At 35.2% G+C, this 17,967-nt stretch overlaps 1 protein-coding gene across 1 annotated transcript; it reads right to left on the bottom strand.

The window, feature by feature from the left end:
- Positions 1-295: 295 nt before the first annotated feature.
- On the bottom strand, positions 296-2,287 carry LOC120182499. The gene is made up of 3 exons (XM_039187470.1): positions 2,048-2,287; positions 1,879-1,942; positions 296-618 (listed from the first exon to the last, which is right to left on the bottom strand). Exons 1-3 carry the CDS (start codon positions 2,285-2,287, stop codon positions 296-298), a joined length of 627 nt encoding a protein of 208 aa, XP_039043401.1.
- Positions 2,288-17,967: the final 15,680 nt, after the last annotated feature.

A 17,967-nucleotide genomic window follows, 5' to 3' on the forward strand; every position in this document is an offset into this window, starting at 1 on the left:
ATGGGACCTCCATGTATACCTCTTCTTCCAGGTTCTCATTCAGAAAAGCATTCTTTATGTCCGACTGATGCAATTTCCAGTCCATGTTAACAGCTACTGATAACAATATTCTAATGGTATTCAATTTTGCAACCAGTGCAAAAGTCTCTTTTTAGTCAATGCAATAGGACTGAGAAAAACCTTCAGTAACCATCCTTGCCTTGTATCTTTCCACACTCTCATCCGAATGATATTTGACTATGAATATCCACCTGCATCCAACAGATCTCTTCCCTTCTGGAAAATCTGTCAAACTCTATGTCTTATTCTTTTGCAATGCTTTTATCTCCTCTTCCACAACCTTTTCCCACTCGGGTGATAGAAATGCTTCTGTCACATTTCTTGGGATTTTCACACTATTAATACTAGCAGTGAAGGCCCTGAAATTATACAGTAATTTACCATATGCAACATACTTATTTATGGGATGAGCAGTGCATTTTCTTACCCCCTTCCTAATAACAATAGGAAAGCCATCAAAATCAACATTAGTAGCCTCTTGGTAACCATTATTACCTTCTATTTCAGCTGCAACAGGATTCAAATCTGGTTCTTGGCAAATGCTAGGCTGACTGATTTCTTCAGTAACATATTTCCTTCTTCTTGAGTAAACATTGAGTTATTTTGGTTGGGGAGTTATGGTTTCAGGGTCATTGTTAGGTGTATTTTTTGTAGTGGTGGAAGGTGTTTTGAACGGACTAGAGTGCTGAGATAAGTAAAAAGGTAATTTATCAGAGTTATTTAGGTTATTCCCATCACCCTCACTAGGAACTAGGACAGTGCTAGCCGACTATGGAGAGACAGTAATAGGTAAAGAAAGGATAGGCTGTAAAGAAATATTGGTTTGAACAGGCTGAAATTCCTTGTAACTCTCCCCCTGAATTTATGTTCCTGAAAAATAAGGTTGTTTTTCAAAAAATGTAACATCAAAGGAGACATAGGTCTTTTTTGTGAAAGGTGAGTAACCCTTCTGACTCGAAGAATAGCCCAAGAACACACACTTTATGGATCTAGGATCTAATTTTCCTATGTTGTGGATATGAACAAAGGTTGTACACCCAAACACCCGAGGAGAAAGACTTAAGTTTAAATATTTAAAATGGGGAAAAAGCTGAAACAAAACCTTAGTAGGAATTTTGAAATCTAAAGTCTTACTTGGCATTTTATTGATGAGGTAACTGATTGTAAGAAGAGCTTCACCCCAAAGATACTTAGGAGCATTAGTAGCAAACATAAGAGACTTAGTAACCTCTAAAAGATGTCTATTTTTCCTTTATGTTACCCCGTTTTGTTGAGGTGTGTTGACACAAGAAGTAAGGTGAACAATGCCTTTTTCCTTAAAGAAATACCGAAGGGTTTTATTCAAATACTCACTCCCATTGTTACTCCTTAGAATTTTGATTTTTTTGTCAAATTGGGTTTCAACTTTTTGATAAAAACTTTTAAAGAGAGACTCAACCTCAGACTTTTCTCTCATTAAGAATACCCATGTTGTTCTAGAGTAATCATCTATAAAAGACACAAACCACTTATACCCAAAAATACTTTAGACAGGAGAAGGGCCCCAAATGTCACTATGAATGATATAAGAAAGTGTTGTTGGTTCAAATTTGGCTGCAATATATGGTTTTCTGGTGTGTTTGGCTATATGACAAATTTCACAGGAAAATAAAAATGAATCTTTATTTATAAATAAGTTCGGTAACATTTTAGAAAGATAGAAAAAATTAGGATGACCTAATCTAGAGTGCCATAACATAATTTTATTGGTATTGAAATCAGAAGATAAAATTGGTTTCCCAAAAGCACTGGATAAGGCATGATTATGAGATGCTTTACCTCCAAGGGTGTACAGTCCTTTGCCCAGCCTAGCACTGCCAATCACTCTCTTCGAACCCTGTGCCTGAAAAATATAACCACTAGTACCAAACACAACATTACAACCATAATCTTTAATTAATTTGATGATTGGCAATATATTTCATGCAAGTCTAGGAACATAAAGGACATTATGAAGTAGTAGATTTTTGTTTAATGTAACAAAACCACTCCCTTTGACTGTAGTGAGAGAGAATTCTGCTATTTTGATAGAAGCTGGTAAGCTGCTTTCACTATATTCTTCCAAGAGATCAATATTTCCTTTCATAATATCTGATGCACCCGAGTCTATTATCCATTGTACCGAGGAAGCATATAGATTATTTTCATCAGTAGCAGTATAAGTCACATTGGTAGGCTTGGTGGTCATACTGCTCAAAATCTATTGCAGCTCCTCTATCTGTTTATTGCTAAAACTTCTTGAGGAATCATCTTGAGAGACAATATGGGCCTCCTTTTGAAACATGGACCATGTGGGTTGCCAATCGGCTGGTTTTTCGTGCAGCTTCCAACATTGATCTATCATATGGCATGGTTTCTTACAATATTCACACCAATGGTGATTTTTCCTCTGCTGCTCTAAAATTTGAAATCTGAAAATTAGATTGAGAGGGGCTAGTCTGGGGAAGTGATTTCGGATACTAAGGGATACGAATTAGCCATGAAAAAATTGAGTTGAACATGAATTGATTTAAAGAGAAGTGGAAATTGAATTGATCGCTCTAACCTGATACCATATAGAAAACAGGGAAAGTCTCTGTTATTTTATTCATGTATATATTAAGTAGAACATATTACATAATTATATACAAATTATGCCTATAAACTAGGAAACTCTAATTTAGGAAAGATACTAATCCTAGGAGAAGTAATCCCTTGAAGTAAGGGATTGAAAAACAGAGAATAATTACAGAATCTCTTAACTTAAGGGATTGACAGCTCATTTCTATAATTCCTACAACCTTACACTTACATAACCTACATGAGTATCGGTATCGTTAGAATAGTACTGATACTTAAAGGGTTAAATTTGTGTATTTCTTAAGGGTAGCATCGATACCAGTTGAAGAGGGTATCAATAATGAGTTGGTAGTATCAATGCTATTTTTAAGATACAATTTTAAAATGCCAAAATGGTATCGGTACCTTAAGGAGGTATCGATACCCTTGAAGGAAAGTATCGGTATTGGAGAGGTAGTATTGATACTTCTATGCATGAAGGAAAAGTTAGGGTTTATTTCATCATAAGTTATTCTAATTGGATATAAGCGATTTGATGAACGATATTAATTTTCGATTATTTTATGTAGTGATTGATCGTAATCAACTTCCAGTCACCTCGACTTATTAAGTACCGATTCCAAAGTGTTAAGGATATCGCTTAGGACTTCAGTGAGGCAAAGGTGAGTGCAACTTCTCAGTTTTGTAACGGAATTGAGGAAGGCTTACGATAAGCCAACCTCATTACTTTCGATCTAAAACTTTACAATTTCCTTTATGTTACATTGTAATGTTTTATTTAAATTATATTATATAAGCTATGTTTTATGATTATATGATATTGGAAATGTGACTTTGAACAAGTATGTGATAAGACTCTATGTGAATAAGAGACACTTCGAATAATAAGTAAAAATAATTATGTGATTAATAACATGTATGAGGATTAGAGGTATAGTTGGCATGCCAAGAGTCGAGGGTTTTATGTTTCCTCTGGGATAATTATGTGGTCATTCGAGAAAAATATGTGGCACTTCGGTGCAAACCTATGTGGCACTTCGGTGCAAACCTATGTGGCACTTCGGTGCAAACCTATGTGGCACTTCGGTGCAATCCTTTGTGGTCCTTTGGGACAATTATGTGGCACTTCGGTGCAAATTACGAGCTGTGGTGACAACATTAGTGCACAACCTCAATGTACTTAAATATCTAGAGTTCTCAGTAGTATACATTGGGCATTTGAAAAAAAGTGAATAATATACATAAGTATACTTTTTGATATGGAAAATAATGAGAGTTCTTTGTAAAATGTTTTGATAAAAACAAATAAGATTTCGTTTACTAAGTTAGCACTATTAGTATTTGTCTCACTAAGTCATCAACTTAGCGTGTGATTTCCTCACGCGCAGGTTTGAGGAAAGCGGAAGACTGAGTTGTCGAGGATAGCATATCGTGAAGATCAGATCAAGACAAATTAAATGTAGGTTTTTGTTAATTTTGTAAATTGATGGCATGCATTATACGTTTAATTTAAAATTGCTCTGGTCTATTTTGTAAACTTATATATTTTTTAACTTTGAACATTATCAAATTTTATGTAAATATGAATGTGAAATGATTTTCTTATTTAAATTAAGGTTTATACTTTTTATCTTGATCAAACATTTTAAAATTTTCTTATTTGTTAATTACATATGTTTTGAAAAGTCAATGTGACACCTTAGATTTATATCCGGGTCGGGTACGGGTTAAGAGTGTTACATTTAATAGTATCAGAGCTATGGTTTAATTAGTTTTAATGGTGAGTTTAAAGGCTTAAGGTGTGATGAATATAAGAGATTTAGGAGGGTTTTGGGTTATTTTCGAAGTGAAAAATGGCCATTCTCGCTTCGAGTATCGGTACCGTTAGAACATTATTGATACTTCAAGGGTTAAATTTGTGTATTTCTTAAGGGTAGTATCGATACCAGTTGAAGAGGGTATCGATACTGAGTTGGTGGTATCGATACCATTTTTAAGATGCAATTTCAGAAAACCAAAATGGTATCGGCACATGATGAGTGTTTAGAATAGTTAATATTTGCTCGTTATTTCTTTAATCTTGTGGATTTATTATTGCTTATTTGGTTGTGTTATGCTTATTTTCGTGCAGGGTCTTACTTTCCAGAATTAGTGATAAAACGGACGCATTCTGTATTTTCTTATTATTTGGTCACGACTGGAGACATGGGCACGACGCGGTCTGACGTGGTAATTTCTAGAAGGTCCAATCAGTGGTGGTTTCTATAAGGTCTAGTCAGCGGCGGTTTCTAGAAGATCTACTCAGCGCGTATTCTGGAAGATGGACAAGTAGAGTTGCATTATGAGACTAGTTTAAAGTTTGAATTTAGAAAAAATAATTATCTTTAGGATTATTTTAGTTTAATTTCTTTGTTTATCCTTAGGCTTTGAGAGGCTATAAAAACTCTCTTGGGGTAAGCCTAAACACACATCTCATATTACAATTCTCTTATTCTTTTTAGTTTTATTAAAGCTTTCTATTTTATTTTATTTTACTTTTCAAGTTTTTCGTTTTTACTTTTATTTTCAACTTATTTTTAAATATGCTAAGTATGACTTTTGTCATGCTTAACTAAATTTTTCATAAGTCGAGCGCTGAAGCGATGACTCAATTCCATCGGGAGAATTGAAACAGGCCCTTAATATCTTCAGAATATCTCTTTCAATCTTTGCGCTTATTTTTCAAAATCAAAACAGATTTTTCAAAATCAAAGATAGACTTTGGTCTAGATTATTGTTGTGATTAAACGTGTGAGAGGAAGATTCGGCTTATAGAAAGCACATTCGACTTCCTGGGAACACACTTGGTGATATAGCTTCACCAAGTGGGAATTGAGATCAGAATTAATAGTTATAGAAGCAACAATCCGAGTCGGTCGCCATGAACTTAAACGGTAATTGATCTACAATGATTGATGTTGATTAGATCAATTTTTGAAGCTGGAATCAAAGATTGCCTTGGGCATTCGGTATACAAATAGAGTCACGGGGATAGCCCTTGTAGACAAAGTAACTGACGTGAATCCCGAAGGAAAAATCTAATTCGATAATCTAAAGGAAATTGAGTCAAAGCGAAGCTTGAGGCTGTTTTCACCAAATCTATTTAAAATCTTTATTTTTCTCATTTTTTTACCTTAATCATTTTTAAACCCTTTTATTACTTAATCATTTTTATCAAAACCTCTCATTCACTACTTTCACGCCTGGCTTAAACAAATTGAACATAAGTTTATAATTTTCTAAGTCCCTGTGGATTCAACCCTTACTTCTCTGTACTACGTGTTTCCTTATTTATTAATCAAGAAAAAGGATTTTTATTTGACATAGAAAATTACAGTTGCCAAGTTGGCGCCGTTACCAGAGACTTCACCAAAGTTACTAAATTTTGTTTGCTTTTGATTTATGACCAGGACTAATCTGGGCATATTAGTAGAGTACGACCCGAAGATCGAAGCCAAAGCTAGGAGACTTCACGCACAGATGTTCAGGAAAGAAGGAGACAATAATCAAATCCAAAAGGAGAATCAAATTCAGGTGAATCCGTTAATACATAACTAATTCTGATGGTCGATCCTACTATTCAGGAGTTAACCGGGGCACCCACTGAATATGAGCCTTTGTGCATTGATTTTCCCCAAGGCGAAACTCCATACCAGTTAAAAACCAACCTTATTCATCTCCTCCCTACATTCTGCGGATTATTGAACGAGAATCCAGACAAACATCTCACGGAATTTCACATGGTTTGTTCTAGCATGAGACCACAGGGAGTAACTGATGACCAAATAAAACTTAGAGCTTTTCAGTTTTCCTTAGCTGATTCGGCTAAGGAGTGGTTATTTTATCTTCCCCCTAATTCTATTACTACATGGGCTCAAATGACTCGTCTTTTTCTTGACAGTTTTTTCCCTACGGCGAAAGTAAGTGAACTAGAAAGGATAATACTTGGAATCAAGTAGCTTGATGGAGAGTCGCTTTATGACTACTGGGAGAGTTTCAAAAAGTTATGTTCTAGTTGCCCACAACATGGGTTAACTGAACAAACACTCCTTCAATACTTTTATGAATGATTAACTCCCCTGGAAAGAAGATGATCGGTGCTGCCAGCGGTGGAGCCTTGGTGAATATGACTCCTACTGAGGCTAGGGACTTAATTTCCACAATGGCTATAAATTCCCAACAGTTCCACACAAATAATGAACCTCCTCGAAGGGTTCATGAGATAAGTTCTTATTCTTTAGAAAATAAAATAGATATGTTAACTGAAGTCGTCAAATCTAGTTGTAGGAAAGATAAGATCAAATAGATCGTGTGGAATATGTGTTTTACCTGATTATCCAACAGACGGTTGTCCACTGATCCAAGATGACGCAACAGTTTAAGTTAATGCAGTCAGGAATTTTCTATGACCTCCCCAAAGAGCTTACAATCCCTACGGTAATACATATAACCCAGGATAGAGGGATCATCCGAATTTCAGTTATGCTCAGAATTCAAGATCGAATCAAGGTTAGCAAGCGAGACCACCTCCACCACCACAACAACCGCAGAAAACATCACTAGAGTTAATTGTCGAGAGGTTAGTACTTTCTCATGAAAAATTCCAGACTCGTAATGAAGCCCTCTTCCAAGAGATAAACAAATAGATAAGCCAGCTGGCTCAAACCTTAGGTCGCTCGGAATCACAAGGTAAGCTTCCGTCTCAAACTGAGGTGAACCCAAGGGAGAATGTCAGTGCTATCACTATTCAGAGTGATACCGTAGTGACGCCACCTGTTCCATCAGATGAAGCAATCCAAAAAGATAGAAAGATTGATGATTCAGGATCCCAGAAAGAGAATGACAAAGAAAAAATGGACGATCCAACATCATCTCCCTATGACGTGCCACCACATTTTCCATCGAGGTTAGTTAAAAAGGATAAAAAAAGATGAGGAAAAATAAATATTAGACGTACTTCAGAAGGTGGAAGTTAACATACCTCTCCTTGAGGTTATCCGGAAGGTTCCGAGGTATTCCCGATTTTTTAAGGATCTCTGTACGACAAAAAGGAAGCTTACCGAGGTCGAAAAAGTGAATTTAGGAGATCACGTCTCAGTCGTTTTTCAACGAAAGTTACCACCTAAACTAAAAGACTAAGGTATGTTCGCAATACCCTACAAAATTGGTAATGTTGAGATAAAACGAGTCATGTGAGATCTTGGCACATCAATTAATGTAATGCCTCTATCTGTTTACAAAATAATTACTAACGATACTTTGAAGGTACAAAGATCTCAATACAGCTTACCAACAAATCGATAATCTATCCGTAAGGACTCTTAGAGAATGTACTGGTGGAGGTAAACGACTTGATATTTCCTGCTGATTTTTATATAATCGACATGGAGAATGATCACACGAGCACATTCTTTTATATCCTGCTGGGACGCCTTTTCCTAAGTAATGTACACACGAAAATTGACGTAAGAAACAAAATTTTAACTATGGAGTTTGAAGGTGAGATCGCTACATTTGACGTATATAAGGCAATGAGATATCCTGATAAAGTGGAAAGTCTAAATTCTGTCGATATAATTGATCCTTTGGTTGATGATTTTTTAAGGACTAATTTTTCCTTTGATCTATGCAGGGAGCTAGAAGATCATGATGAGAAAATATATGCTGAATTGAATTTGATTTCTTCTAAGCCTAAAGTCTTACACTCTATTTTCCAGGCGCCCGAAGTTGAACTAAAACCGTTGCCGGATCACTTGAAATACGCCTTCTTTGGAGCAAATAACATTCTTCCAATAATCACATCGAAAGGATTATTCGAGGAAGAAGAAAATGACTTAATCATGGTTTTGCACACACACAAAGATGCAATAGAATGGACCATCTCCGAAATAAAGGGCTGAGTCCATCCACTTGTATGCATAAAATTAAAATCGAAGAAGGCGCAAAACCAACATGTGAAGGTTAATGCCGGCTAAATCTGCTAATGATAGAAGTGGTAAAAAAGGAAATACAAAAACTCCTTGATGTAGATATTATATATCCAATTTCGGATAGTAAATGGGTAAGTCCAATACATGTAGTTCCTAAAAAAACATGAGTTACTGTAATCGAAAATTCTGAAGGAGAATTTATACCAATACAAATTCAGAATGGATGGAGAGTCTGCATCGATTACAGGAAGTTGAATTCTTTGACTCTTAAAGACTATTTTCTTGTTCCATTTATAGATCAAATGATAGAACGATTAGCCAGTAAATCTCACTATTGTTGTCTTGATGACTTTTCAGGTTTCTTCCAAATTCCAGTAGCACATGAAGATCAAGAAAAGACGACATTCATATGCCCCTTCGGCACCTTCTCATATCGACGTATGCCTTTCAGACTTTGCAATGCACCAGCCACATTCCAAAGGTGTATGATTAGTATTTTTTCTGGCTTTATAGAGAAAGGTATTGAAGTCTTTATGGATGACTTTGCACTAAAGTTGTTTTTTTCTCTGATCATGCAACCTTAAAGTACTTAGCAAAAAAGAGGTGAAACCACAACTAATTCGTTGGATCTTACTCCTCTAAGAATTCGATTTGGAAATCAAAGATAAGAAAGGATATGAGAACTTGGTAGCCGATCACCTAAGCCGGCTTGCAATCACTACAATTGATCCTCCATTCATGAGGAATTCCCGGAGGAAAGCTTGATGATGGTGCAGAAGTCAATGCCATGGTTCGTCAAAATACTTTTACGAGAAGGTTTTATCGATAACGTAAGGAAACATCGGGAGCGCAACAAATATTTTTTGGTTTTAACCCTACGACATAGAAGGAATAGGAAAGGACCACATAGAACTATTTTAAATTTACGACGGATAAGTCGACCGGGTCTACGAATCTATTCTAACTATCAACAAATTCCTAGAATTTTAGGCGGGATGGGGATTGTAATTCTTTCTACTTCTCGGGGTATAATGATAGACCGGGAGGCTCGACTAGAAGGAATCGGTGGAGAAATTTTGTGTTATATATGGTAATGTGGCCGATATACGAATTGTATCTGAAACTTTCCATTTGTGATGTGAAAAAAAAGAAAAAAGCACGGGTTGTCTAATAGAACTCCTCCTGCCCTACCGTAGTTGATACGTTATAGTTAATTACTTAGCTACGGGTAATATACTATCTGATTTGACACGAGCCGAAGTGAACCGTATCAAAAGAGAATCGTGTTTCTTCATTTGGGATGATCCTTATCTTTGGAAGCATTGTTCAGACCAGGTAATTTGACGATGTGTTCCTGAAAGTGAGGTAAACTCAATTTTAAATTTTAAATTTTAAATTTTTTCCATTCTTATTCATGTGGTGGACATTTCAGACCGAAGCAGACTACTCATAAAATTTTGGAATGCGGATTCTTTTGGCCTCATATTTTCCGTGATTCCTACTTATTTGGCAAATCATGTGATAATTGCTAAAGTGCAGGTGATTTGAGTCGAAGAAACGAAATGCCTCTTAATCCTATTCATATATGCGAAATATTTGATGTTTGGGGACTCGACTATCATCCATAAACGAATGGACAGGAAAAAATTTCAAACCGTGAAGTAAAGATAATTCTTGAGAAAATAGTCAAGCCAAATCGCAAGGATTAGAGCTTAAAATTGATTGACGCTTTGTGGGCTTATTGAACTGCATATAAAGGACCTATCAGTATGTCGCCATATCGCCTCGTATTCGGTAAGCCATGTCATTTACCAGTCGAGCTGTAACACAAGATGTATTGGGCTGTAAAGCAAAGCAATATGGAATTAGAAGCGATTGGCAAAACATGGAAGCTACATATACAGGAACATGAGGAAATCCAGAGAGATGCTTACGACAACGCCAGAATATATAAGGACAAAACAAAAGAATTCCATGACCGAAAAATTGCTTTAAAATCTTTTTCTGTTGGACAAAAAGTTCTTCTTTTTAATTCAAAGTTAAAATTTTTTGCAGGTAAACTTCGATCGAAGTGGAGCGGTCCTTACACAGTGACTGAAATTTTTTCCCATGGCACAGTCGAACTTGAAGATGGTTCGGGTACCCGATTTAAAGTCAATGGACATATGATTAAACCGTATTATGTGAATAATCAAGATTTTCTAATTGGATATCTCGACTTAGAAGAACATGTAGTCTAAATCAGGTCATCGAGCTAATGACGTTAAACAAAAACGCTTAATGTGAGGCAACCCATTGTTTTTAATTTCGTTACATTTTAATTTTAATTTTAATTTTGATTAATCATGTTTCATCTAATTTTTGTTATTATTTTACAGGAGCCGAATGTTTTTCAAACTTAAACAACGGATGATATGCGAAATTATCATCCAAACAGTGCCAAATTCAGACACCGGGAGTAGTATACTGGCTTGCAAGCATAGTGGTACAGATACCCCTGACGATATCGGTACTATGGAAAACATAATCAAAATAGGGTACCGATATCCTTATATGGTATCGATACCCTGTATATAGTGGTATCGATACCCCTCTGGCAGTACTGATACCCTTGACTCCTATGACACATTAGCACACTTTTAAGGAGACTGACGCACGTTAGCAAAACCCAACAAAAGTCCCCCCTTTTTGTTATCTTTCTGCTCAATCACTTCACTTTTTGATTTTAAACTTACCTTTATCTTCATAAAAAAATAAAACCCCAATCATACACAAACCCAAATACCCTCCCCCACGCACAACACAAGTAATGTTGAAAACATTTTGATATTTCGATATAACAAATTAAGTTAAATGAATTTTAAGACTTTCCAAAAAGATTTTCTAAGTATATTCGATATAATTATTCGAATATCAAAACATTACTCTAAATCTTTCAAAAGTCATTTTTAATCCTTACTCAAGTGTAAAATTAAGTTTTAATCTTAAAACAATTTCAAAATAATTTTACAAAGTATTTCGAACCGTTTCAATGCCAAAAATTTCAGATTGCTCAGAGGAAACCAATTCCCCCCAAAAGGGGTACCGATTTCCCCTGAATGGTTTGGCTCCGAGAATTCCAGTATGCTCGGAGGGAACTGATTCCCCCCAGGGGGTACCAATTCCCCCCACTGATTCAAAGGTCGAAATATTTGAATTTTACACTTAGGGAACCGATTCCCCTTATGGGGAACCGATTTCCCTTAAGGGGTACCGATTCCCCCCACGCTCCAAGCTGTTTTATTAATTGATTTCACACTAAAACGGCTATATTATCTTCACTAATCATCCCCAATGTTCAGAAGTGATTCAAGGTGTATTTAAGCAAGCTTAGAAGTCATTTATCAATAACAAGAAACATCAAGCAACTAGAATCAAGATAGAATCAAAGAGAAAGCATCAAACCTCAAGTTTGAGCAATTCAAGCCTATTTTTCATTCAATTTTTATTTTGCTTTCAAGAACACTTATTGTGCTCAATTGTATTCATTTTTTAGTGTTCTTTTCTTTGTTCTAGAATTGTGCAAACAATCTACCTTGTGAGGATTTCCTTGTAAGTTTGCAAATTTGTATTGTTCTCTTTGGCAGAGAGTGTTCTCAAGAATTTGGGGTATAATTCTTGAGGGTTTGTAAGGTTACTCTTTGTCCTCAAAAGAAAGACAAATTAGTGAATTTGTGGAAAATCCTTAGTGTGGATAGCTAAGGTAGTGGACGTAGACTTTGGTTGAGAAAGTCAAACCACTCTAAATCGCTGTGCATTTTCTTTCAATTTTCTGCAAAAGCTTCCACCAAAATTTTTATTGCCAATTCACCCCACTCTTGGCCGATTCTGTCAATCGATTAACTCAACAATTTGCATCAGAGCCTAACTCATTTGAAGGTTTAATCGTCTCTTGAGTTGATTCGGGAAGAGTTACATCGATAATTAAAGTCATCAATGGCCACTACATCAAACTTCGACTCCGGTCTCGATTCGATGCCCGTCAACAAGCCTCCTTTCTTTAATAGGGCTAACTATGCCTATTGGAAAAACAGGATGGTGTACTTCATTCAAGCAAGTGACATGGGAGCATGGAATGTCGTACAAGAAGGATATATCAAGCCTCTCACTCATCCAAGATTGTGGAGTGAAGGAGAGACAAAAATGTTCCAGCTCAACTCCAAAGCCATCCATATCATATTTTGTGCTCTTGAACCAGATGAATACGGGAGAGTTTCATCTTGTACAACCGCCAAAAAAATATGGGACAAACTTCAAGTCACTCATGAAGGTACCGATGAGGTAAAGAAATCTAAAATTAGTATTCTAACGCATAGCTATGAAAATTTCAGGAAGAAACCAAATGAAGATATCAAAGCTATGATGGATAGATTTTCAACGATTGTCAATGGTCTCAAATCATATGGAGAATCATTTCAAATGAAAAGCTTGTGAGGAAGTTATTCTACTCCCTCCCAAAATTGTGGCAATCAAAGAAGACGACAATCATCGAGTTTAAGGACCTAACGTCCTTAACTCTTAAAGAGCTAATCGGTTCACTCCTCACTCATGAAATGATGCTTGAAGATGAGGTGGAACTCGATAAGATTGAAGAGACACCAAAGGAGAAGAAGAAGAATAAAATCATTGGAGTTGCTCTCAAATCCACAAAAGATGAGAGTGATTCGGATGAAGATGACGATGATGAGGAAATGGTATTGTTTGCCAAATGGTTCAGAAAAATGATGAGACCTTACCGAGAGAGAAAATTCAAACGAAATGAAGGCCTAAAAATGAACCAAAAGAGAAGGACCTGATCATTTACTATGAATACAAAAAGTCGGGGCATGTCAAATATGATTGCCCATAATTGAAGAGAAAGGGTCAATCAAAGAATAAGCACAAGGCTCATGTGGCTACATGGAGCGATGAAGAAGGTTCCGATGAAGAGGAACAAGAAGTAACAAACTTTTGCTTGATGGCATTCGGGGAAGATTCTAAGGTAACCTCTAACTCATCTGATTTTGATGATTTATCCTATGATGAGTTATTAGAGGAATATAATGGGTTGACTTCAGATTATGAGAAATTGTTTTTAAAATATAAAAATGATGTTTCAAAATTGAAAAATGAAAATAAACTCATATCCAAAACCAACAACGATCTTGAAAGTAAAATCAAAGATTTGCAAATCAAATTAGAAGAGTTTGAAAAGAAAATTTTGGATTTGCAAAATTTACTTTCAAAGGTCAATAATGATCATCAAAAGAAAATTGATGATCTTAAAGCTTCTTTTGATATAGTTGGAACAAAACGTTTTGAAAGTGGAGAAAATTCAAAATCTAACTTTGTTAGAAAAAGTTTTAAAAACTACAATCATAGAGGTCCCCAAAGAACCTCTAATGGAAAAATCGTTAGAAGTATATGGGTTCCTAAATAGCTCATTACTACTAAAGATAAGGATATCCTACACAAATGGATACCTAAGGGGACTAGGATTTTGGAAACTAATGAATATGGACCCAAAAGAATTTGGGTACCAAAAATTAGAAATTAATCTATGTTTGTAGGAAAAGGAGCATTGCTACAAGGCACGGGAAACAAATCCAAATTCATGGTACCTTGATAGTGGATGCTCAAGACACATGATCGGAGACAAAAGCCGATTCATTGAGCTTAACGCCAAAAATGGAGGAGAAGTGACTTTTGGTGATGATTCAAAAGGTCACATTGAAGGTATTGGTACTATTGGTAATACCTCTTCCATACAAATTAAGAATATTTTATATGTGAATGGATTAAAGTATAATCTATTGAGTATTAGTCAATTTTGTGATAAGGGATTCAATGTCATGTTTGATATTAATTGTTGTAAAGTCATTGACATTGCATCTAATCGGATTATGCTTGTTGATCATAGAATAGGAAACATATACATGGTGCATTTAGATTCTATTTATATGACTAATTTGTGCCTAGTTGCTAAGGATGAACATGATAGTTAGTTATGTCATAGGAAACTAGGACATGCTAGTATGAGTGTTTTGCAACGGCTAATTCAAGGTGATTTAGTTCGAGGGTTGCCTAAGCTTAAATTTGATAATGATAAAATATATGATGCTTGTGCTAAAGGAAAACAAAAGCGAGTTTCTTTTAAATCCATTAATGACGTATCAACTAGTAGAGTATTACAATTGATCCATATAGATCTTTTTGGGCCAACTAGGACTACTAGCTTGGGTGGAAAACAATATGCACTTGTCTTGGTAGATGAATATTCTAGATATACTTGGGTTCTATTCTTAAGTACTAAAGATGAAGCATTAGAAAAATTCATCACATTTTCAAAAGTAATCCAAAACGATAAAGGTTACTCTATAACTAGTGTTAGGAGTGATCATGGCACTGAATTTGAAAATCTTAGATTTACTGAGTTTTGTAATTCTAATGGTATTAGCCACAATTTTTTAGCACCTAGAACCCCTCAACAAAATGGTGTTGTTGAGAGGAAAAATCGAACTTTAGAAGAAATGGCTAGAACCATGCTTTGTGAAAATAATTTGCCAAAATATTTTTGGGCGGAAGCCACAAATACTGCTTGTTATGTTGTAAATCGAGTAATGATTAGGCCAATTTTAAAGAAAACTCCATATGAAATTTTCAAAAATAAAAAGTCTAACATTAGCTATTTTCATCCTTTTAGATGTAAATGTTTTGTTTTAAACAACGGTAAAGAAAACCTTGGCAAATTTGATGCTAAAAGTGATGAAGGAATTTTTCTGAGGTTATTCCTTAAATTCTAAAGCTTATCGAGTATTTAATAAAAGAACTTTAGTTGTAGAAGAGTCTATACATGTTGTTTTCGATGATAATCCCCTTCTGAGGAAGGATTCTTGTATGAATGGTGATGTAGGTATTATAAATACAAATGACGTTAGACATGACGTTGGAGAACCATCATCAAAGGAAGAAACAAAAAATGAGGAAACTCATGATCCTCTTGAGAATCCAACCATTGAAGAAAGGGAAGTATCTTATCCAAGAGAGTACAACTATGTCAAGGATGATGAGATTATATGTGATCCATCCAAAGGGGTAACAACTCGATCTTCTCTTAGAAATATTTGTAATTATGTTGCATTTATTTCATGCATAGAGCCTAAGAATATTAAAGAAGCATTAAAAGATGAACTTTGGATTATGACTATGCAAGAAGAATTAAATCAATTTGAGAGAAGTAAAGTATGGATATTAGTTGAAAGGCCTAGTAATAAATCTATTGTATGTACTAGATGAGTATTTAGGAATAAGCTTGATGAGAGTGGTAATATACTGAGAAACAAGGCTAGACTTGTTGCTCAAGGGTATACTCAAGAAGAGGGCATAGACTATGATGAAACATACGCTCCCATAGCAAGGATAGAAGCAATTAGAATGTTATTAGCATTTGCATGTTTTCATGAATTTAAATTATATCAAATGGATGTTAAAAGTGCATTTTTAAGTGGTTTTATGAAGGAAGAAGTGTATGTGGAACAACCTCCAGGTTTTGAAGATTCAAAATTTCCAGATCATGTTCTTAAATTGACAAAAACGCTTTATGGTTTAAAACAAGCTCCTAGAGCTTGGTATGAAAGACTGTCAAATTTTTTAATTGAAAAATGTTTTTCAAAAGGGAAGGTTGACACTACATTGTTTTTAAAGCATAAAGGTAAAGATTTATTAGTAGTTTAAATTTATGTTGATGATATAATATTTGGTTATACTAATGATGTTCTTTGCCAAGAATTTTCTAAGCTAATACAAAGCGAATTCGAAATGAGCATGATGGGGGAGCTCTCATTTTTCTTGGGACTCCAAATCAAGCAAAGAAAAGATGGCATCTTCATCAATCAAGCTAAGTACGTCAAAGATATGCTCAAGAAGTTTGGACTGAAAAATGGGAAACCTCATGACACTCCAATGAGCTCTTCTACAAAGCTTGACTTGGATGAAGGAGGTAAATGTGTAGATGTTAAATTATATAGGTCAAATGATTGGATCTCTACTTTATCTAACTGCAAGTAGACCAGACATTATGTTTAGTGTTTGCTTATGTGCTAGATTTTAATCATGCCCCAAGGAATCACATTTACTAGCTGTTAAGAGAATCTTTAGATACCTTAAGGACACTCCTAGTTTAGGACTTTGGTATCCTAGAGACTCTAGCTTTAGCTTGCATGCCTTTTTTGATGCGGATTATGGAGGATGCAAATTAGATAGAAAAAGAACCTCCGGTACTTGCCAATTCCTTAGAAATATGCTGATTTCTTGGTTTTCAAAGAAACAAAATTGTGTTGCATTATCTACCACTGAAGCCGAATACATTTCAGCTGGTAGTTGTTGTGCAAAAGTTTTATGGATGAAACAACAACTTTTTGATTATGGAATTGAAGTAGGTACCATTCCTATCAAGTGTGACAATACTAGTGCTATTTGTCTCACTAAAAATCTCATCCAACACTCTAGAACTAAGCACATTGAAATAAGACATCACTTCATTAGAGACCATGTCACTAAGGAAGATGTAGTTCTAGAATTTGTTGATACTTTGCACTAATTAGCGGATATCTTTACAAAACCTTTAGACAAGAAAAGATTTTGGACACTTAGGAGAGAATTAGGTTTGACCAACCTATCTTCACTTAGTGTTTAAAATAATTTTAGCACTTTTAAGACTAAATGAAAAATGCTTAGAATAGTAATTTTTGATTGGATTCATTGCTATTAGTTAGGGGGAGTTTATTATTCGTGATGAAAATTAACTTTATGTTCAAATATAGTTTAAAGATTAATTTGACTGTTTGAACGTGATTAATTTTCAATATATGAGTTGCCAATACCATTAGAGAAAATTAATTTAGCATTTTGTGTGTTTAAAATTGGATTTTAGCATTTTTGTGCAGAGGGAATCGATACCCCCATGAGGGAACCGATTCCCCCTTTGAAGGGGAACCGATTACCCCCACAGGGGAATCGATACCCCCCTGGGGTTCTGGTTTTATCGAGCAGAACCTCATATTTTGCTCAAACCCTCTTCTCTCATTATCGCTGTTTCTCATCTCTACTCTCTCCATATCTCCACTTTGCCTCAAAACAACATTTTAATCGGAATTCTCTTCAAATATCATCTTCTAAACCTGCTAGCATCATTAAAATCGTGCAAACAACATCAAAATCCACTCAATCTCATCTTTCAAGGTAAATTTTTCTAAACTCCCTATTTTTCATTGATTTTGAACATAGGACTAGTTTTAATTAGTTCTAGATAGAAATAGTGATC

The sequence above is a fragment of the Hibiscus syriacus genome, unplaced genomic scaffold (genome assembly GCF_006381635.1).
Source record: "Hibiscus syriacus cultivar Baekdansim isolate YM2019G1 unplaced genomic scaffold, ASM638163v2 tig00112673_pilon, whole genome shotgun sequence".
Taxonomy (NCBI): Eukaryota; Viridiplantae; Streptophyta; class Magnoliopsida; order Malvales; family Malvaceae; genus Hibiscus; species Hibiscus syriacus.